The sequence below is a fragment of the Quercus lobata genome, chromosome 4 (assembly GCF_001633185.2).
Source record: "Quercus lobata isolate SW786 chromosome 4, ValleyOak3.0 Primary Assembly, whole genome shotgun sequence".
NCBI classification, from domain to species: domain Eukaryota; kingdom Viridiplantae; phylum Streptophyta; class Magnoliopsida; order Fagales; family Fagaceae; genus Quercus; species Quercus lobata.
This window is the reverse complement of record NC_044907.1, coordinates 39,092,544-39,116,195: the sequence shown is the minus strand read 5'-3', so window position 1 is coordinate 39,116,195 and position 23,652 is coordinate 39,092,544. Positions and strand designations below refer to the sequence as shown.

The window sequence follows — 23,652 nt, the reverse complement described above, 5'->3', positions numbered from 1 at the left end:
TTTTTAAATTTTACGGGAAATCACACTACAAGAAACTTAGCTATTTTCAACGGTTGAAACCATCGAAAAAAGTATTAAAAACTGTCGAAAAAAATATTTTCAACGGTTGGAATGACCGTAGAGAACCGTTATTAAAAACCGTGTCGAGAACATTTTTCTACGGCCTATGCAACCGTTGAAAAAAGTATTACACAATTATCAATGGTTAATAACCGTCGAAATATATACACATAAATGTAGATTAAAGTATGCTTATTACTTTTATCCACAGGCACCCCACCATTGAAATAAATATTTTCTTGTTAAAATAAAAAATTTGGATGCACTCTTTCACATTAATCAAAATTTAATAACTTGAAACAAACGGTAAAAATCAATACAACTCAACTACTCTGCCTATTGCCCTTTACACTCTTGAATTTACGTTGTTCATCTACCTTTCAAAATAGAAGATTCTTATAACCTTTAACTTCCATCCCGGGTGTTGTTTAAAAAACAAGTAGCTAATTGTTTTACAATTGGACAGACAAAACTATGCAAAGATCTAAAATTTTCAATCTCCCAAATAACCTTCCTGACAGAGGATAATTTAAGGCGTCTCACCTCAACAGTCCTTGATTTTTCTTGCCATGTATAAATGGGGAAGGAAACAAACTGAGAGTAATTCCTTACCAAACCCTGAATCCTAGCTGGGTCTGAGAATTCATACTTGTCATGTCCCTGCAAGAAAAACAACAGATTAGGATGTTTTTAAACTTTTTGGTCCTATATCCATAACAAGATAAACTACTAGTCTTCCAACAACAGCCAAGATACCCTCCTCAATTCACTCCATAAAATCATGAATCATATGGAATAATAACAACACAATCACTATGATAAAGACCAGAGAAGAAGCAACATCTTAAGAAGCTCCACTCAATTATTTTGTTTTCCATTGAAACAAGCAGAGTGTGACAGGAACATGCACAATCTATCTCATTAAAAGAATAAAAGAAGAGTGGCATACCCTTAAATAGAGTGTGATCTGTGTTCCACGACGTCGGAACTTTTCAGGGTCAGTTTCTTCCTCTCAATCATATACGAGCTACTGTCAGCAACAGATTCCCAAACATATTGCTTATCTGATCTAGGGCTCTTTGTAGATACGACAACCTAATTAATGGTGTATGATGTACACAAATTAAGCACAATTAGTGGCCACCCAGGAAAAGCATTCACATTAAAAGCTTCAAAAGGAATTTAAAATTGCAACAAGACTTGAGTTTAATTATAAAAGTTACCTTCTCAGCAACAAGAAAGGCAGAATAGAGCCCCACACCAAATTGACCAATCAGACCATTGTCTGCTCCAAGATCCTTATTTTCCTAACAAATTTTAAGGCTAGAAATGTAAGCTTCAAAGCAGCATAGAACTTGAAAATAGCCACACAGGAAGAAATAAAATAATGCACCCTATGGATAAAAGAGTTTAAAAGTACCTTCAGAGCCTTTAAGAACTATGAACTTCCACTCTGAGCAATAGTTCCAAGACAGTCAATGAGCTCTTCTTTTAACTAAGTTACAAGCACTATAAAGGTAATTAGTGAATTTATATATATATATATATATATCTCTTACTGTTAGACCCTGATTAATACTAATTATAGTCAGACCAAAGCAAGAAAACTATTGTGATTGTACCTACAAAAAGCTAAGCCCTTCTAAATTTTATTGTCATTTTTTTCTCATTTATTTTAAAATCCTTTTTTTTAATATATTTATTTAGGGGTGGGTGAGAGGAGGTTAAAATGCAATCTAGAGGGATCAAACTTGTAAATTAAACATTTTGTCAATTATTTTAGTAGATATACATTCCCGCTTCTGGTAAACTCAATGCTGAAAGCCAACTATTTTGGGTTGCAACTGGAAGTTAATGGGGTGGATTGGTGAACACACTCCAAAGGAATAATCTTATGAGGTGAAATTTAAGCGACTGTCCAAAATAACTGTTGTACTGTTTTTGACAATTAATAACAAGAATTTTTACTTATAATAAATAAAAAAGGCTCTGTTTTTGGATAATAACAGAAAGGCCTTGAGGCCTAAAAGTAGGTAATACTTTTTGGCATTTTTAGTTCACAGGTTGGAAGTTAATTTTTGATATTTATAAAGTAAGATAAATATCAATTGTAAGAAAGGGCCTATGAAAAAGTAAGATCCCATTTTAAAAAACGAGATGAGTACCAAAATTTAAAAGAGAACTAATAAGTAAAAGCCACAGTCATATGCACTGTCTTGACATACTGCACATCAATCAAAACATCCACAATTCAAATACAATTATTTAATGAGCATGTTTTATTATATTATCACATACCATAAAGCAAATTTGACAACTAATTACTAAATTGTGTTGATGGCAACATCACAAAAGACATAAATTGAATATCCCCTACAACATGGTAGAGAATTCCAAAAGCATAAAGATTCTTCAACAATAGCTTGGGGCAGTTTACCATACCATTGACAATTGACTCTATGTTTTTATTTGACTAGTATAGTATTGATTATATATTACTTGTAAATGTAACAACTGAAATTGCAAGTTGAGGAGTTAATGCCAATGGTAAACTTTCTAACCACGTTAAATTTAATAGTACATTTTTTCAGCCATATTCTATATATTAAGCCATTCATGCTTTCTTTTTTTCTTTTTACAACATTGAAGTCATTCATCTTGTTCATTAGCTTCAATCCATCCATTATCATCTCCAGTTCTTTCAACCATTTTTATGATAATTAAAAACCAAAGATGAAAATGAAAACAAAACTTTCAACCATTTAAAAGTTCAAAGGAGATCTCATCAAAGTTTTCATCTTCTATTTCGTTAGTGAAAAAAAATAACCCAAATTAGGTGAGCAGATTACTGCCCAAAACATGATAATGAAAAGGGGGGAAAAATCGAATTTTGATATTCATTTTTTAAAAAGAAGGATAAGAAGAAACAGAATTTGAGTGCAAAAGATCAATTATATTGGTAAGAAGAAATGATAAGTGGAAGTTATTGGATAGAGTTGTAGCAGTAAGAATAAAAGACTCTACTTTTGAAACTTTGATATCCCTATACCATATATGTTATTCAGTCAGAAACAAGCAAAGAGGATATACGAAATTGAAAGGGAAAATGGAAAAGAGACAGACCTTGGCTTGGCACTCAAATTTCTCACCGGAAGTGTTGGCTGCCTCTTTCTCGGCCACAGTGGCAGCCTCGCACCGCAGCGCAAACCGGTGGTTTCTTCTCTCATACTTCCACTTCAACCCAGAAGAAGAAAAGTGCTTTCTGAGACCATTTTGTGGCACAAAGGCAGTTGTGAGATTAAAAATGAGGAGGATGAGAGAAGTTAATCAAGAGAAGCAGTAGCTAGGCTTGTACTCGGCACTGTAGCCATTGAAAACCCCTTTCTTCTAAATTCTAATTCCCAGTGATCAACAAATTTAACCCAGTGGTCAACCAATGATTTAATTTTCTTGTCATTTCTACATACATAGAAAGTAATAAGGTGCTAAGTGGCAAACTGACAGAGAACTGTTAAGGCTTTTCTCCTTGTTCTTTTCTTATCCAAATTCTTTGGTTTTGGTATTGGTAAGACCATTTATAGAACTACTTATGCTAGAGTTGTTGATTGTGTTTAAATATATTGACAGCTACAACACACATTCAAGAAATGAAAACTAAAACAAGCTAATACCCATTAAAATTCAATCACAACATCAAAACCCATTTCATGTGATTATGGCAAAGAGACATAACACAAATTTGTAAGGTTGAATTTATTCAACCATTTAATTGGCTTTATTCCGTGCCAAATTTGCTTGTAATTCAGCATTTAGTAATCTTGTATTTAGGTGGGTTTGATGTAAGGATAGTGAGTGAGATAGAGTGAAGATTGCTCAAGAGTGTGAAAGAAAACAGAGACTCGCGGCTGGGATTCGCGGGTGACTCGCGGCTGCAAGCCGTCAGACGCAGCACACGTGCCAAGCATGCTGGAAGATGAACAGTCATGCTAGCTGGAGCACTACAGGACAAAACAGGACAACTGGCCATACGGTTATCTCGCGACTGGATCTTACGACTTGGTCAAGCCGCGAGGTCAAGCCGCGAGCCACTCCTGTTTTGTAAAACCTGACGTTTCACATTCCTCTCCCACTCCAGTATAAATACCCCTTTTACCCACGATTGTAAGAGTGCTTCCAGAGAGAATTTTGAGAGAGAAACCCTAAAGAAAAACAAGATTGATTCACCCACAATCTATACCTTAGAGTCTCTTCAAATTCCTCAACTCTCTTCCTCTCCATTGTCAAATCCTTGAGAGACATTATACCAAACCTGGTTCTCACCATCGTCATCACTGTGAGACAACTGTTTGGATTTCTGGGAAGCAGTTAGGAAGGAACCAATCTTCATTGGTTGATGCTACGGTCTAGTAGCGGAATCCGGGAAGCTAGAAAAGAAAAAGGTTCAGCGCAACCTCGTTGGAGCAAGAAGCTTGGAGGGCTTAGGTGCACTGGGTAGATTAGGCTTGGAGGGTCTATTGCTGTCCATGTATCCCAACTGTATTTTTTAGTGGATTGTTTATCGCTTGGAGGGCGGCGGAGAGGTTTTACGCCGAGGGCTTCGGTTTCCTCTTCGATAACACATCGCGTGTTGTCTTTGTGTTTGCATCTTCCTTCCTCTCTACTTTGCCTTTTTATTATCTGCTGTAGATTATGTTTTTTTTTTACTTAGATAGTTTTTAACCAATTTCATATTATAGCATATGTTAAGTTTCCGCACACTAGTTGTTTGACATATTGCTTGAATTGGTTAAGTTGTAATTTGGGGGTCTAAACGTTCAAAGGTGTTTATACACGTTTTTGAACTCTCAATTGGTATCAGAGCGGGTACACTTGTTGTGGTTTTATTACCTAAGTGTGATCCTAGACCCCTGTGTTGTGGTTGTTGTTATGGAAAATACCATGCTGAATTGTAGCTTAAGTGTTTGTGAAAATGACTCTATGCATATGTCTGAAAGGTGTTTTACTAATGATCTCGTAGAGTTGTTAAAAACTAAGAAACATGCTAGAGTATTTGTTCACATGCTGGAATATCTTGAAAATCAGAATCATGTCTTACACAGTAGCATATCTGAATCTAAATCATTGATTAAGAAATATAAAAAAAAGAATAGAATGTTGTGTGAGATGATTGAGAATTTGAAAATGAAAAATCAATATGAAAGAAGCATGAAAACTGATGATGAGTTTGTGTTTGAAGGTCAAGAATGTTTGTCACATGTGAACCTATTTGTGCATACCTCATTGAAGGTGTTTAATGCGTGTTTGTGGTATCTTGACAGTGGGTGTTCTCGCCATATGACAAGGGATAAGTCACTGTTTAAGACACTCAAAGAAAAGGTTGGTGACTATGTGACCTTTGGTGATGGAAGTCATGCTCAAGTCCTAGGCAAAGGAACCATTGAGATACCTGGTTTGCCGCTATTGAAAGATGTGCTGTACATAAGAGGGCTGAAGGCGAATTTGCTGAGCATCACTCAAATTTGTGATGATGATTTCCTGGTACAATTCTCTAAGAAGGGATGCTTGATCATCAATGAAGAGGGGATTCAGGTTTTGGAGGGAAATCGGACTACAAATAACTGTTATGGAATAGTTCCCACGGCACCCATATCGTGTAGAAGTGCTCGTGTGGATATGTTGGAGTTGTGGCATCACAGATTTGGGCATGCCAACTTCAAACAAGTAGCAAAAGTTTCCAAACTTGAAGCAGTCGAGGGACTTCCTAAGTTTGGAAAAGTGAAGAAGACCGTTTGTGGTGCGTGTCAAATGGGGAAGCAAACTAAGGCAAGTCATCACAAGGTGAATGTGATAGCCACCTCTCGGTGCTTGGAGTTACTTCATGTTGATCTAATGGGGCCTACCAGAACTGAAAGCCTAGGGGGGAAGAGATACATTATGGTCATTGTGGACGACTACTCAAGATACACTTGGGTTGAATTCCTTAGAGAAAAATCAGAAGCATGTGAGAGGTTGGAGATTCTGTGCAAGAAACTACAAAACGAAAAAGGGATTCCGATTGCCAAAATTAGAAGTGATCATGGGAGGGAATTTGAGAATGCAAGATTCGAGTCCTTCTGTGAGAAGAATGGAATTAAAAGAGAATTTTCAGCTCCCAAAACTCCACAACAAAATGGAGTGGTAGAGAGAAAAAATCGTGTGATTCAGGAGATGGCAAGAGTCATGTTGCTTAACAAGCAAATACCTCAAAAATTTTGGGGAGAAGCTGTCAACACCTCGTGTCACATTGGCAATAGGATTTTCTTTCGAGTTGGTACAAAGAAGATTGCCTATGAGATATGGAATGGGAAGAAGCCTAAAGTGAAGTATTTCCGGGTGTTTGGAAGTAAATGCTATATCCTAAATGATCGGGAGAATCTTGGGAAGTTTGATGCGAGAAGTGATGAGGGTATTTTTCTTGGGTACTCTACTACAAGTCGAGCGTATAGAGTATTTAACAAGAGAACAAAGATTGTGATGGAGTCCATAAATGTCAAGATTGATGATGCTTTATCTAAGGTGGAAATGATTGATGATGTAGAAGGGCCGAGCACCAAAGAGCCCGATGTTGAGGTAGAAGCTTTGGATATAGAAGGTGAAGAACCTATACCAGAAGTAGAATCGACTCCCATCAACCCAAGAATGGAAACGAGATCGATGTCTAGAACATCAAGTCCTCTTACTCCTCCGGAAGTTCATCCTTCTATCTCTCGAAGTGATGAAGTTTCCACTTCAAAAAGGCCATCTTCAAGAGTTATCAAGAATCATCCGGAAAGTAACATCATAGGATCTTTTGATGACGTTCTTCGCCTCAGGAAAGGAAACATTCTGCTAGCCAATCATGTAACATATCACTGCTATCTTGCACAGTTTGAACCAAAAAGGGTTGAAGAGGCTCTTCAAGATGAGAATTGGGTTGAGTCAATGCATGAAGAGCTGAATCAGTTTGTGAGGAATGATGTGTGGGAACTTGCTCCAAGGCCTGAGAACGTTCATGTTATAGGCACAAAATGGATTTTTAAAAACAAAACTGATGAAGATGGAGAGATAATTCGAAACAAATCTCGGTTAATAGCTCAAGGATACTCTCAAGTAGAAGGAGTAGATTTTGATGAATCTTTCGCTCCAGTGGCAAGACTTGAATCCATTCGAATCCTCATGTCCATTATGTGCAGTTTGAATTTCAAACTTTATCAAATGGATGTAAAGTGCGCATTTCTGAATGGATATCTAAATGAAGAAGTATTTGTTGAGCAACCAAAAGGATTTGAGGATCCTCATTTTCCAAATCATGTATTAAGATTGAAGAAAGCCCTTTATGGCTTAAAACAAGCGCCTAGAGCCTGGTACGATCGTCTTACACATTATCTTCTAGATAGAGGTTTCAAAAGAGGGTATGCCGACCGAACTCTGTTTTTCAAAAATGATGAAAATTATCTCCTTGTGGCACAAGTCTATGTTGATGACATTGTGTTTGGGGCAACCATCAAAGATCGTGCTACCGAATTTTCTGAGCAGATGAAGAAGGAGTTTGAAATGAGTATGGTGAGGGAACTCACATTTTTCTTGGGTGTTCAAGTCAAACAACAGAAGGAGGGTATATTTGTATCTCAAGAGAAGTATGCCAGAAACATTGTCAAGAAGTTTGGACTAGACTCCAAAAAACATGCCTCCACTCCCATGAGCTCATCCACTAAACTGAATGTTGATTCGTCTGGAGTCGAAGTAAGTCCTACATTGTATAGGAGCATCATAGGGAGTTTGCTCTATCTTACAGCCAGTAGACCGGACATTGCTTTCAGTGTTGGCGTTTGTGCCAGGTACCAAGCTAATCCGAAGGAATCTCACTTGACTGCTGCTAAGCGAATCATTCGATATGTGAATGGTACTTCAAACTATGGTCTGTGGTATAAAAAAGACTCAAATGCTTGTCTTGCTGGATATTCAGATGCTGACTGGGCTGGTAGTGTAGACGATCGAAAAAGTACTTCAGGTGGCTGTTTCTACCTTGGTAACAATCTTGTCTCGTGGATGAGCAAGAAGCAGAATTCCGTGTCTCTATTTACTGCTGAAACAAAATACATCGCTGCTGGAAGTTGTTGCACTCAGCTTCTTTGGATGAAGAAATTACTTCATGACTATGGAATTCCTCAAGAAACGATGTGTGTCTTCTGTGACAACACCAGTGCCATCAATCTTTCCAAGAATCCTGTCCAGCATTCAAAATCTAAACACATAGAGATACGTTACCTTTTGATTCGGGATTTGGTAGAGGAAAGAGTTGTGTGTCTTGAGTTCATACACACCGACAATCAAAAGGCGGACATCTTCACCAAGCCTCTCGATGGTCCACGGTTTGAATCACTCCGTAAGACCATTGGTGTTGGTACAATTCCTTGACTCTCTTGTGTGTTGTGTGCTTCACATATTTATAATATGATAAGTTTGTTTGTGTTGGGGCACAGACTTCTTTGTTAGCTCTTTGTGCAACATGTTTATTGTTTGTTTGTCCATTTGTGAATACTGTTGCTTCTTTCTATGTTTGTTCAATCATTTTCTTCTTTTATGTCAAAAATCCAAAAATCACATAAAAATTAGAAAATCAAAAAGCTTGATTGACATTGTTGAGTTTTTGTCTCAAAACTTGTTTTGCCTTGTACCTTTGTGCTAATGGCTTTGTGCATTTTCGAGCATTGCTTGTTTCTTTGCACTCATATCTCTGTGGGAGAAATCTTGAAATCTTTGTGATTGTTGTAAATAGATCTTCAAACTTGTCATGAATGATTAGTGAATGGTTTTGTTGATCTTGAGACATGCATAGACTTGTGTCTATATATCTTCTCACTCTTTATTTTTGTTTTGCTAAAAAGAGCTCACCAAATGTAAATCTCCAAATGAAAAGAGATATTAAGCTGCAAAAGCCTGTCGCACATTCTAGTATTTGACTAGGAAAAAGGGTAAGCGACCTTATATTAAAGTGAATATTTATTCAAAAAACCAAAGGCTTGTTCTTTAAAGTGAAATGTCATATATCACTCTCACAATGAGAGATGATTGCCTCAAAAGATCAAAAAGATCAAATGTTATGATTGAAAGTAGAGTCAAATGTTAAGCTCCAAGTTATGTTATCAAGTTGTGTGGGAGGTCATATATACATATTTCTATAATTGAGATGGGTCACATGATCTAGTGCTAATTGTGTATGTCTTGGTTGAATTGATCATTGAAGCTTCACATTAGACGAAAGACTATCTCATTGTTGATATCCACACACAACACACAAGTTTATGTTCAATAAATGCCATATTCATTTGTGTGATTGTACTTGATGAAATGTGTTTTCACATGCTCAATCTTTGTTAATTCAAGCACAAAAAGATTTTTGAGTGTTTTAGGTGTTTTTGGAAAGTATTTTGTTTGAAAAATCTGAAAATTTCAAAAATCCAGTTTTGCCCTGTTTTGGCGGCTCAGTTGCGGGTATGTCAAGTTGCGTGCTTCAGTCGCGTCTTCGCGGGTCATTTTTGGCGACTTGTTCGCGAGTGGAAGGTCCAGTCGCGCGGTTTACTCAGAGATTTTCGCGGCTCAGCTCGCGACTCACTCGCGGGTAGACCTTCTAGTCGCGAAAAACACTTAGAAAATTTTTTTCAAATTTTTGTCCTTGAGTGTTTTGGCGGCTTGATTTGGTGACTTTTTGGCAACTTGTTTCAGTCGCGAAAATCGCATGTTTTGGAAATACAGGGGCAGTTTTTAAACTTTTTTGTTTTTCCCTCGATCTTTTTGTGACTGTTCATTGTCTTTCTCATCTGCTCTTACCCATTCACACCGTGCCTCCATTTTCGATCTCCATTTTTGCCCCTTTTCAGCTCAAAATCATCGAGTAACAGGTATGGTTTTTCTGTCTTGAACTCTATTCTACTTGTTGTTATGGTTTTTCCCTACGGATTATTCGCATTTGATTGTGATTTTGAGATGGGTTTTTAGCTCTGCTATTACTCTTTGTCCATGCTTAGCTTATGGAAGCTTTTGTTTCTGTTTTGAGCTATTTTAAATTGTTGGTTTTGTTCTTCATCATGTGCTTAGCTAGGGTTTGCTATTTGTTGGTTTGTCATCTTGTCTGATCTGCTGTTGATGTGTTATTTCAAAATGATCCTGTGTTGAATGTGGGTTCTTTTTCAGCTGATTGTGTGATTTTATTTTGACCCTTCTACTGTGTAGTTCAATTTGGGCCATTTGTGTCCCTCATTGTTATTTTCTGGTCATTTTCATCCAGCTATTAGGGTTTCTTCATTATCCCTAAATTTCCACTAACCCACTGCTAATAAAGTCTGTTGGATTGTGTTCTGCCATTTCCCTTGTTCATAATACAGACTAGTCATGTCACCATTCAAGAAAGCTGCTGTGAAAGGAGGTAGTTCCAAAGGGAAGGAACCTGTAATTGATGTTGATGATTACCCACCTCAAACAAAAGGGACTCGCTCTTCATCAAAGAGATTCGATCCCAACAAGTTCAGATCATATGCAGCCTATCAGTCTTATGAGAATTACTTTCTACATGCCACACCATTACTAGAAAGAGCTGTGGACCAGCCCTTACTTCATGACACTGACATTCCGAAATGGTTTGCTCACAAGGATTTGAATTACCTTCTCTCTGATCTGGATGATGCGTATGAAGATTTGGTAAAAGAATTTTATGCTAACGCAATTGTGGAAGGAGATGAACTTAAGTGTTGGGTTCGGAAAAAGAGCTTTTCTGTCTCTCCTGCATATCTGGCAGAAATCCTTCACATCAACAGACCAATTTTCCGACATTCACGGTTTATGATGATCTCTGTCCTGATGAGGAGCTTCTCAAAGAAAGTCTTGGTCAAGACTTGGAGTTCTCACCCAATGGAAAATCCATCAGTGTTTCCTCTCTTTCTCCAAAACTGAGAGTGCTTACAATTGTGATGTTTCACAATTTGTACCCTTTATCAAGCACTGGGTATATGAACCTCGGACGTGCTTTGTTTCTTCATGATCTAATCTCTGATGTGGAAATAGACATCTGTGCTCATATCTTTCATGTTCTGCGCAAAACGGTTCTTCGAACTGAGTCTCGGATATGCGTTCCTTTCTGCAGTCTCATTTCACGGATCTTGAAGCTCAAGGGAATTTATCCAACGGCAGATGAATCTCCTATCTCAAAACCAAGTCCAATCAACATGCGTACATTCAATGCAAGCATTGGACATAGTCGGAAGAGAGCCAAACCAGAAACTTCTGCATCTCACAGTGGCTCTCATTTCAGCACTCTCTCCCTAGATGAGAAACTTGATCGCATTGTATCCTCTGTCCACGAGTTGAATACTAAGATGTCTGGACTCACAGCTTCTCTACACCATCAAAGCACTCGATGGGATATGAAGTTTACTTCTCTTCAAACTCAATTGGATCAAATTCAGAGAAAGCTGGAAGAGGATGAATAGCCTATTCCATGACAAAAAGGGGGAGTGATAGGCATGATCAGAGGGGGAGGATATTACCTAAGGGGGAGTGTCTTTACATTCTTCTTCAGTTTAAGTTTTCACTTTAAGTTGATATATTGTGTTTTGTAAACTGTTATTCAGGATGTTTTGTATTTGTAGGCTTTATGGTATGTACCTTGCTTAATGCAGCCTTTATGCTATGTTGAAATCAGTACTTTAATCTAAATGTCTTGCATTTTGATTTATGTACTGTCACTCTTGTGCCCTTGTAGGATTGTTCCTAGATGCATATACCTTGTGTATTATGCATTGATTGAGTGTTGAACATACAAGTGTCTTGCCTTGTGCTTGTTAACTTGTATGCCCTTGTGTTCATTCCAAGTGTGAATGAACACTGTGATCACTACCTTGTGGTGTTCACTTGGTTGATCAAGCCATGATTTGTTTCTTTACTCCATCTTTGCTTGATCACATATTGCATGTTTCATATGCATTTATAATTTTCTGCTTACAATGATCATGGTGTATTGTTGTGTTTCAGGAGTATTATGTCCATATGATTCAAGTGCTTCACAGGTTCTAGAGTTAGGTGTGAGTGAGTTTTGTTCAACTGTTCCCAACTCACATGTTAAGTCTTGAGTCTGTTTTAGGGTTTTGTCACGGAATAGCCAAAGGGGGAGATTGTAAGGTTGAATTTATTCAACCATCTAATTGGCTTTATTCCGTGCCAAATTTGCTTGTAATTCAGCATTTGGTAACCCTGTATTTAGGTGGGTTTGATGTAAGGGTAGTGAGTGAGATAGAGTGAAAATTGCTCAAGAGTGTGCAAGAAAACAGAGACTCGAGGCTGGGACTCGCAGGTGACTCGTTGCTGCAAGCCGCCAGACGCAGCACACGTGCCAAGCATGCTGGAAGATGAACAGTCATGCTAGCTGGAGCACTACAGGACAAAACAAGACAACTGGCCATACGGTTATCTCGCGACTGGATCTCACGACTTGGTCAAGCCGCGAGGTCAAGCCGCGAGCCACCCCTGTTTTGTAAAACCTGACGTTTCACATTCCTCTCCCACTCCAGTATAAATACCCCTTTTACCCACGATTGTAAGAGTGTTTCCAAAGAGAATTTTGAGAGAGAAACCCTAAAGAAAAATAAGATTGATTCACCCACAATCTATACCTTAGAGTCTCTTCAAATTCCTCAACTCTCTTCCTTTCCATTGTCAAATCCTTGAGAGGCATTATACCAAACCTGGTTCTCACCATCATCATCACTGTGAGACAGCTGTTTGGATTTCTGGGAAGTAGTTAGGAAGGAACCAATCTTCATTGGTTGATGCTACGGTCTAGTAGCGGAATCCGGGAAGCTAGAAAAGAAAAAGGTTCGGCGCAACCTCGTTGGACCAAGAAGCTTGGAGGGCTTAAGTGCACTGGGTAGATTAGGCTTGGAGGGTCTATTGCTGTCCATGTATCCCAACTGTATTTTCTAGTGGATTGTTTACCGCTTGGAGGGCGGCGGAGAGGTTTTACGCCGAGAGTTTCGGTTTCCTCTTCGATAACACATCGCGTGTTGTCTTTGTGTTTGCATCTTCCTTCCTCTCTATCTTTGCCTTTTTATTATCTGCTGTGGATTATGTTTTGTTTTGGCTTAGATAGTTTTTAACCAATTTCATATTATAGCATATGTTAAGTTTCCGCACACTAGTTGTTTGACATATTGCTTGAATTGGTTAAGTTGTAATTTGAGGGTCTAAACGTTCAAAGGTGTTTATACACGTTTTTGAACTCTCAAAATTAAAAGGCAAATGAACTTACCAAGCACTTGTAATTTGAACCCACAAACGTTCTAGCTTTCAATCCCACAAATAGTGAAAAAACTGCTGGAACAATTACATTAATAAATTCAATCTCACCTTCTAAAAAAAATCAAAGTAGCATCATTACGTCAATGATGCAAGTTAGTACCAACAAAAAACAGAGTATCTAATATAAAAAATGCAAGTCAGTTTCATTCTCAATGCTCAGTACCATATATTGCACTTACGCTGATAATTAAATGGTAAGAATATCCTTCTACATATTCAATCTCAAGAATTATTTCATAAAAATTAACAAAATTCATTATTAAAGCACATTTGATGGGAACAAAAACAACCCGTAAAGCACACCCCAATATCAACCAATCACTATAAATTAACAACAAAAAAAAAACTATTATGATCACTAATTTGGCAGAAAATAAGTGAACGCTATAGAATTCCAATTAATAATAATAAGAATAATTGAAACTTAGGATTAGTTATGGAACAAAGAACAAAAATTAGAAGAAACTTACTTTATTAGCTTGACCATCCTTTGTAGTAGACTCTCAAACAAAACACAAAGCCATCTAAGAAAGATACAAAAACCTATACATAGGCACATACACAGGAAGAGGGAGAAAGAGAGAGAAAGGGAACCTTGGGGGTTTGGGGAGAGAGAGGAAGTGAGAGAGAATTTAAATATTCACCCTCAAATTTTCCCAGGAACCAAACATTACAATTTATAAACAAAACATGAAAACGCACCGAATTTTCGTCCATTGAAGAATCGAGACAAATCAGGCAAAATGATCTTCGTGTCGCAGTGGCGATTGAGCTTGAAACCCTAGAAAATTGGGGGAGATTAGATGAGGTAGGCGAAGAGTAAAGGAGTTGACAGAAGACTTCGACTTCGATTTTGTGAGTGACGATGAGACAGAGCCACCGCATTGAGAGACCAATAGCTATGTAATTGCCATGACCTAGAGCTTCAAAATTTCTATGATTCAGAGCTATGAATTGGCTTTGAAATTTCTAGGTTTTGTGTGAGAGAGATTTGAGCTACTAGAGAGAAAATGAGAAACTGTGAGAGCTATCTATAAAACAGTGATTTGTTCTGTAGCTTTATATAAGTTCTGTGTTTCTAATTTTCAACACTGACAGCCGTAGATAAAAGATGTAGTTTATCTTCTACATTCATCAAGCCTGTGGATAAAACTTTTATTTAATTTTTTTTTGACACTTGTTTCAACAGTTTTGCCAACTGTGGAAATAAGTAGGTCAATTTCCTTATTTTGATCAACAGTTGAATACAACTGTAGAAACTTAGGGGTTTTATTAACATTTTTTTAGTAACCGTAGATAAAAAAATGTTGAAAAAAATCAAGTTTGTTGTAGTGTTTGTGGAGAGATTGAATACTTGGAACCTGGAAAATGTTAACGATCCCTTTGTTGTTTTATTAATTTATTTGTCTACTTCTTTTCCCCATTTGGAGGTTAATATGATTAGAATTCAGGAGTGATGGGTGGAAGACCGGAAACTTCAGCGTTGGAGCAGTCAAGTCTCCTATCAGTGACAAAATGCGAGACAAATGTGAGTGGAACTCTTGGGGCATACATAGGTAACTGAGCATGAAAAATTATTGGGTGCTTTTGAAACACAATAATGTTTTTAAGGTAGAAAATGAGTGTTTTTGTTTTCAGTTTATGTGGTATTTTGGTTATTTTTTAGATTTTAGGGATATTTTGGTAATTTTCAGATTTAAGTGGTGTTTTGGTTAATTTTTAGGTTTCAAGAGTATTTTGGTCAGTTTTTAGTTTTTGGGTATTTCTGTCATTTTTTAAGTTTTGGGAGTATTTTGGTCATTTTTTTTAGTTTTGGGGGTATTTCGTTCAATTTTTAACTTTAGGGGTATTTTGGTCAAATTTTAGGTTTTGGGGGTATTTTGATAATTTTCAGTTATTTTTTTAGCATATTTGTTTTTTTTTTTTAAAGGTTTATGAGTATTTTGGTAATTTTAAAGGATTTTGGGAGTATTTTAGTCATTTTCAAGTTTTAGGGGCATTTCGGTAATTTTAATTATTGGATAATTGAGTGAATTAGATTTTACCCTTAAAAATTGGGTTAGGTTTGGATTAGAAATAATTAGTTAAACAGATAATAAATACGTAAATAAATTTTATGTACTTAACTCAATTATTCCCACTCTAAATCCACTTATTTAACACTAGACATAACCAACACATGTAAGACTCTGCACGTATCTTATTAGAAATTGATTTGCAAGAGCCCAATCACTAATGCTTTTACATCTAGTACATCCACGCATGCAGAAATTGACTGTTGTATAGCTTTGGTTGTAAAAGTCAAGACTCAAGAGTGAAGAAGCGTTAAAAGAGAGAGCGTGAACTAGCAGTTTTGAGTCTTTCCGCTTGGGTATTTAAAAAGAAGACAAAAAGACCTGCCCTAATTTGCTGGTCGCAACTGTATCCTACACTGATTTCTGCATTTGGAATTGTATCATACGTAATAATATCAACAGTAAGTAATTAATTGGGCAGATACTATAGTCTATAGACGAATAGTTTTAAATGTTTTCTCTAATAAAAGTTTAGATAAGACCTCCACAATCCATATGGTTGGTTTCTTGTATCAATGTGTATATTCCCCCAACCACTACATTCCATCATGAAAGTAACAAGTGATGAAAACAAGTTGGGAATCACATTAAATTCCTAACGTATAGACTTCGTAACATATATAGCATTAGAAAATAGGAGTTCAAACTTCGAACTTCAGATCATTAGGAAGAGGTATATAATGCAATCCTTGCATCAATTACCATTTAAAAATAATAATAATAATTAAAAAAAAAAAAAAAAAACAACAACAACAACAACAAAATAGGGAGGGGATTTGAATAGAAGATGTCACTAAGTTAAAAGACTCTTGACAAATAAAATACCATTATATGAGATTTATTACTAGGTCTAATTAGCTACATTTGAGGTTATTTTTGCCATAAAAAAGGAAGACAAATCCATTTAATTTACCCAAAATTCGCAAGGAATGGGACTTTTTTCCAACCAGTCAATACCAGAAATGAACTGGGACACGGTGAAATTAAATGTATCCAAAAAGTCCATTATGTGATGCCCTGACCAAGTCACTCTGTCATCTATTGATGAGCCAGGTCCTTTGTTATCATACTCCCCATAATACAGAGTGTCTAATCCTTGATTATCATCATTGGACCATTGCGTCCATCCAGCTGGGTCAATAAAGCTGTCAATGTAGGATACTAGGTAGACTGTCCGAGAGTACATCCTCCATGGCCTTCCTAGGTAGCTTTTTACGCTAGAGCTCAAATCCTTTTCAGCTAAAATATTACAATTCTGGAAAGAGATTCCAGTTGGCTCATCTGGGCTATTACGAGACTGTGCTGTGATGACCGTGAATTGGCCAGACATTGGCATTCTTGAAACAATGTCACATGATTGAAATACAACAGCTGCATTCCCAAATATGAAATCTATAGTGCCCTTTATTTCACATTCTCGGTAGAATTGTCGAAAGGAATGGACATACAATGTATCCTCGTAACCAATGATGGAGCATTTGTACAATGCGACAAAGTCTGCATTTACTCTCAAAGCAACAGCTTGATGTTTCTCTCCTCCAGCTTTGTTCTCAATACATATGTCTCGAGCCAAAAAGCCTTCTCCAGACACCGCTATAGTTCAATTTATTATATATTACTAATTAGTTACAAGTAAAAGAAAAAGGAAACTTAGAAAAATTCTTAACTTAGTTTTAATTTTATCACAAAAACATATAAAATAATGTGACTTGATATATGAGTGGTGTCACTTTAACAATAAATAAAGAAGTGTCTGAATTGTTTTTTTAGATATGCTAGGGGTGCCACAAATTCTGCTATATAACTTTTATAAATTGATGTTACTAATCACAAAAAAAAAAAAAAAAAAAAAGCTATTTAGTGGGTTCTAGTTAGGTCAACTGATAAAATTCAAGGCATTCATTTATTATGTTTTTAAAATTCAAAAATAAAATTCGTTACTATATCAATTATGTAGTAAAATTTATAATTTTTTTATAATTTTTTTTTGGGTTATATGTGACGTTTTAGTTTGTAATATTCACGCAGTAAAATTTCTAATATCCCTAACATCAATTAAATACTTAACTATATCCCAACAAATTAAAGTTTATTTAGCGCTCAAGCTTAAAATTTAGAGTATTGTAGCTAAATTGGCATTTTTTGGTGTTCTAACAAACATGACTAAAGTTCAAATCTTTCCTCCAGAATTATTTTATTAAAAAAAACAAAAACTTAATTAACAAAAAGGCACTATTTCATGAATATGTATTGTGCCTCACAAATACAACTTACAAGATTAAAAAGAAAAAAAAAAGGGTTAACTAGTTAGGGAAGGACACAAATTATTGGATATATAAAAGTAAAACAAAAGGCATGCTTGCAATGCAATTGAAGAAATTAGCTGAACATACCAAGAGTTGCAGAGTTGAAAGTGGTCCAGCCATCTACCACGCTTCTATTACCAGTAATGATAGTGGCATCAGTTCCCTCTCCACAAAGAAAAATGTTTAGCTTGTAACTTGGGATTACCACATTTTCCTCATAAACTCCTTGTTTCACATAGATCTCTGTTCTATCATTGCTATTGTTTGGAGCAAAGTTGATAGCATCAGTGATGGTGGTGAAGTTTCCAGTTCCATCAGCAGCCACAGTCAGCACCTTGCTCGGATCATATTCACTCTCCAACATCCGAGTCCGGCTCTCTAATTTCTTTGAAATCCATGTTGGAACACCCGCGTCCATGAGGCGCCTATTATTTTGGCCGTTTTGGCTAATATTTTGGCCGAATTTGCTTGACAGAATTGAAAGAGAATTACTTACATGCTTGTAAGTGTCATTTATGGATTTCAGCAGGGCTGGCTTCGAAGGACCTGAAGCTGAATCGAGGGATTCCAAGCACGTGATCTTGTTGGTGAGTGCTGCGCTAAGGTAAGCTCTTGCATCGGCTAGTTTGCGTTTATTAATGGGTACATCATTGGTTCGGGACACTGATCTTTGTAAAGAAGACAATGTGATTTGGTGGAGTTCCGTACAGTCCTGGATGGTTCCTCTTTGTTTTTCGATGATATTATTTAAGATTCCGGCCTTGGATAACAGAGTGGAAAGCTTTCTAGACTCATTTGTTGCGGTTTTGAGGGTGTAATGGAAGTAGTAGGCGGTGTTGTTTGGACTGGTAGCCGTTGATATTTCGTGGATGGAGTGTTCCAATGCGTCAAGGCAGACTTCTGGGTATGGTGTGGTTTTGCAGATAGATTCTATGTAGGCTAAATATTCGGAATAGTCCGGAGAATTTGTGGAAGAGGAACAAGAAGAGGAAGAAGAAGAAGAAGAAGAAGAAGAAGTAGAAGAAGAGGAAGAGGAAGAGGAAGAAGAAGAAGAAGAAGAAGAAGAAGAAGAAGAATGACAAGAAGAAGAAGACTGAGAAGAGTCGAGAGCCCATGTTCTTGATAAGCTGAGTGCAGGGAGAAGCAAAAGAAGCTTCAGAATATTGTTGGTGAAGGAAGCCATCAAAGTTTGATGAGATAAAAATTAAATGAAGACCCGCAGAGATTATGAGGGCCTAATTGCTGAGATAAATAATGCCACTGAGAACGTTAAGTAAAAAGTTTTTTTGTTAGAATTTGATTACATAGACTTTTGACGCGTAATAATAGGGTAATGCTATATACTTCCTTTTTTCTTTTTCGCGGGAAATCAGTTGAGAGATTTGAGTACGCACATGGAGATTGAGCAGAGGAACACAGTCAGTGATGCACAGAAATGTGTAACGATTACTTAATTTGTTGTTTATTCTATTTATTTGTCTATTTCTTTACCCCATTTGGAGGTTTATTTGATCAGAATTCAGGAGTGATGGGTGGAAGACTGGAAACTCCCGCTTTGGAACAGCCAAGTCTCCTATTGGAGACAAATGTAAGTGGGACTCTTACAGCATATGGGTAGTTGAGCATGGAAATTTATCGGGTGCTTTCGGAATATGTTACATAGAGTGCTTACTCCCCTTATATTCATAGTAAATTTTACCATAAATTGAATTACTTGGATCTTACCATGAATTGAATTTCTTGAATTTATCATTAATACGAGAAAAGTGAGCATCCCGTTATTGTGCACCACAACATCTAATAAATAATCACTGAGAAGTATTCTTTACCATTTAAGATTTTTTTTAATTAAGAAAATGCACGCGACTAGATAATTTTTATTTTTTATTTATTATTTTATTTTTTACAAAATTAAAAAGATGGAATCTTAAGAGCAAGTCACTTTCCATCATGATGAGTTAAATTCTAGCGCTAAATGGCCCCGATCAACCTCGGTACTAATGTGTCTCGCACAACTCAAACCCAAGCGCTAAGGACCAATAGATAGTTTTGAAGTGGAATAGTAGGATACCCTCCCTCCAAATCATTTTAAAAATAAATAAATTATACTAGTCTCTTGTCCCAAATTTTTGTTTATCTATTCCATATTTGGATGTCCCAAAATGTAGTTCTCTTTGGAAAGTCAATAAATAAAATTTCTATCCTATCTCTTACTTTATTTTTAAAAAATGGCAAAATTTAAGTACAATAACTTAGGTACAGTTCTTTAGGTTGCCCAATTAAATTTCAGCCACATGTCAAATAAAAAAAAAAAAAAAATTCACTAACAACGTCAAAAGCCAGATGACTTCTGTTTAAATTTTTTTCCCAGCCCCACCGAACTTCAACACCCTAACCACTCCAGTCCTCTTTGTCACATGCCCACTACCTCCACCGCCTCTTTCTAGACTCCAAACACATACAAGCTCTTCATGTGTCCTTCCCTACACATCAAATACTCCCAGATTTGAAGAAGTTTGCGGCAACAAAGAAGACACAAGGCAGAGTTCAGTGACAAAGCTGGTGAATCCAGCAGCGAATCTTGTCTTTTCTTTTGTTGACCCATGAATGATTGGAAACTTTTCTGGCAAGATCACAAAGATTCTCTTAGTAAAATTTTGGTTTTTTGGGTGGATCTTTTATTTTGGTTTTACCTTTTATGAATTGAATTTTATTGGGGTTTTGGTTTTGTGTTTGGATTGTTTGGAAATTTTGGTTTTAAGGGATGATATGCTTTTGGGTTTTGCCTACAATTTAAGACCAAAAGTAGACATTTTGGGTGAGAGGGAATAGTCATCGGCAATGTTGTAAAGCAGATTGTGAGCAACGAGCAGGAGTGGGATGATGTTGGAGATGTTGAATAGGAGTTCTGGTGGCTAGGTTTTCTTTTCTTTTTCTTTTTCTCATCAAAAATAGAGTTGACGATAGTGTTTAAGCTGTTTGTGGCTTTTGACGCCGTTAATGAATATTTTTTATTTGACAAATGGCTAAAATTTAAATAGGGAACCTAAAGAACTGTACCTAAGATACTGTACTTAAATTTTGTTTTTTTAAAAAAAAATCAAAGCCATTCTTTGTCTAGAGTTTACATTAATGAAGGTTAGTTTGAACACTTGTACCTTTTGACTAAAACACAACAAATTAAATGATACTCCCTTAGAAAATTGGATTTTCTAACAATTTAGGATAAAGAGAGTAGTATTTAACTAGTGTTGAAATATGGCGTTTGAGATGTGGTAGAGTTTTTTTTATTTTTTATTTTTTATTTTCTATTTTTTATTTTTATTTTTATTTTAATCATGACATTAATTTTATGATAAATTGTCGGAATTATGTTATTCTATCCTTCCACTAAAAAAACCTCTAAAATAAAACCCACTTCATATTGTTAAAGTGAACAAATCAAACAAATTAAAAACTTGAAATTAAAAGAATAGAGAAAAATTATTTTTGGCATTGAGGAAGTGAAATTATTTTTGCCACTCAAAGTAGAGTGAAAAGACAAATGTATTTAATTAATGCCTCATTAGATTAGATCAAACTTTAAAGATAAATCCAGCCAATATTTATCTCCAATAATAAGCTCTGACATTGTGAAATTATGCATTGTAAATATCTATTACGTGATACCTTGACCAACTAACTCCATTATCTGTTGATGTACTAGACCCATAAATTTTATACCTTTCGAAATAGAAAGTGTCTAATCCTTGATTTTCACTATCTGCCTCAGACCACTGCATCCACCCAAATTTAGGACTCCATGTGGACAGTTTGAGAGTACATCCTCCATATCCTTCCTAAGTAGCTTAATTTTCACATTGCTAGAATTAGAGAATAAATCATCTAAAGCCAAAATTGGGAATTTTGGATGGAGATTCCAGTGTCCTCATTTGGGTTGTCAGGAAACTATGTTTGTGATAATGTGAATTGGCTTGACGTGAATTCTAAAAATAATGTTACTCTCTTGAAATACCACCACTGCATTCCTAAATATGAAATCTATAGTCCCTCATATGTTACACTCTTGTTAGAATTGTCAAAAGGAATGAACATACAATGTATATTTTGGTAACCATTAATGGAGCACCCATAGAAAGCAACTAAGTCTACATTTACTCTCAAGGCATCTGCTTGATGTTTCTATGCTCCAGCCATGTTCTCAATACATATGTCTTGTACGCTAGAACGCCATCAACAAACACAATTGAAGTTTCATTTATTATATATTACTGGCTAATAAGTAAAGAATAAAATGAAATGTAAATTAATGTGATTAGTGTCACTTCAATAATATATAAATACCAAAAGATTAAGCACTAAATTGACATTCAGTGCAAAGATTAAGGACCACATTTATAATTTATGTTTCAATGCTGGGCCAAGTGGTACAAAAATTACTCTAGATTATTTAAGTTTGTTTAGTTATATATGTCACATTTCATGAGAGGATGTCTTATTGCAACCTTAAATTACTCAATAAAAGGTCTTCAATTTATAATGTCCACAGATTTCATTCCTATTCATGGTGTCACAATGCACATGCAACTTTATGTAGAAATTCGTAAAAAAAAATTTATTAAAATATTACTCAATAAATAATAATAATAATAATAATAAACAAAAGAAATTACTCATGTATTAAAAGGGCCCATGATTATTCAGAGATTTTATGACAATCCTTTCACCTCTTCAACTGTTGTACCAACATCCATGATTAATGACAGAGTTCAAGGGTTGTATCCTCTCCCCTCTTTAGCCACTACAAATTCCCTTAGACTTGTAGTCTCAAGGAAATGTGATTCTCTATCCCAGCCTTGGTTAGTATATGGCGGAACAAGCTATATATAGTGGATATGGTGGGATATATCCTCAACTCAAGCCACACAATTGCAACAAGTTGCCCAGGCCCTTGGGTAATCATCTTTTCCTATCAGTTTTACAATTGTCCCTCAACTTCAGTATAAAGCAAAGAACTGAAGTCGATTGATATCTCAGATCTAGAGACGAAGAAAAGCCTGCATAAAACCGAAAGTTTCAGTTACTGTTGCACTGAAATGTTAACGATCACTTTGTTGTTTATTTAATTTATTTGTCTGCTTCTTTACCCCATTTGGAGGTTTATTTGATCAGAATTCAGGAGTGATGGGTGGCTGACTGGAAACTCCCGCTTAGGAACAGTCGAGTCTCCTAATACACAATGATATAGTTTATATTCTTTTCATATTTACAATGAATCTCACTATTAAGTTAACTAGTCATAGACCCGCGCATTGCACGTGATAATTTTTTAAATAAAATACTATTTTAGTCCCTAGACTTTATAAAGAGTTTTTTTTTTTTTTTTTTTTTTTTGTATAATTATATTTAATTGTTGATTTGATTGCACTATAAATTTTTTAATATCCTCTGTATAGCCATCTCTATTTTATTTCTTACTCCTCTTTACCACCATTTTATTTTACAAATAACAGTTATTAATTGACATTTGATTTCATTTCTTTTTTTCTTCCTTCATTTATTCTTTATTACTTTGTATGTTCCCTTGCTTGTTGTAAATTTTATGGTTATTAATAAGAAATAGATATCATGGATGGCTTAAATAGTTATAGATGTAGTTATGTTAGTGGTATGTCAAAGGGTTTTTTTTTTAATGGTGGATGTGGCTGAATTTAAATGTTAAATAAAATTATATGAGAAAAAAATAAAAATAAAATACATAACAATAAACACTAACTTATCCAAATAATTCTATGCAATATAATAATAGTACATTCTTATATACTATTTTTAATTATTTATAA

The 23,652-nt window shown here is 35.8% G+C and overlaps 1 protein-coding gene and 1 pseudogene across 1 annotated transcript; both read right to left on the bottom strand.

Annotated features, from left to right (window-relative positions):
• Positions 1-328: 328 nt before the first annotated feature.
• Positions 329-3,635, bottom strand: LOC115985167 (annotated as a pseudogene).
• Positions 3,636-16,407: 12,772 nt separating this feature from the next.
• LOC115985166 (probable pectinesterase/pectinesterase inhibitor 12) lies at positions 16,408-18,992 on the bottom strand. The gene is made up of 3 exons (XM_031108129.1): positions 18,860-18,992; positions 17,897-18,733; positions 16,408-17,096 (listed from the first exon to the last, which is right to left on the bottom strand). Exons 1-3 carry the CDS (start codon positions 18,990-18,992, stop codon positions 16,408-16,410), a joined length of 1,659 nt encoding a protein of 552 aa, XP_030963989.1.
• Positions 18,993-23,652: the final 4,660 nt, after the last annotated feature.

Coding starts and splice junctions, on each gene's coding strand:
- LOC115985166 (XM_031108129.1), bottom strand. CDS start 18,992: ATGGCTTCCTTCACCAACAATATTCTGAAGCTTCTTTTGCTTCTCCCT. Junction 18,734..18,859: donor TTCTTCTTCTTCTTCTTCTT/CTTCTTCTTCCT, acceptor ACATAGAATCTA/TCTGCAAAACCACACCATAC. Junction 17,097..17,896: donor TTTCAACTCTGCAACTCTTG/GTATGTTCAGCT, acceptor ATTGAACTATAG/CGGTGTCTGGAGAAGGCTTT.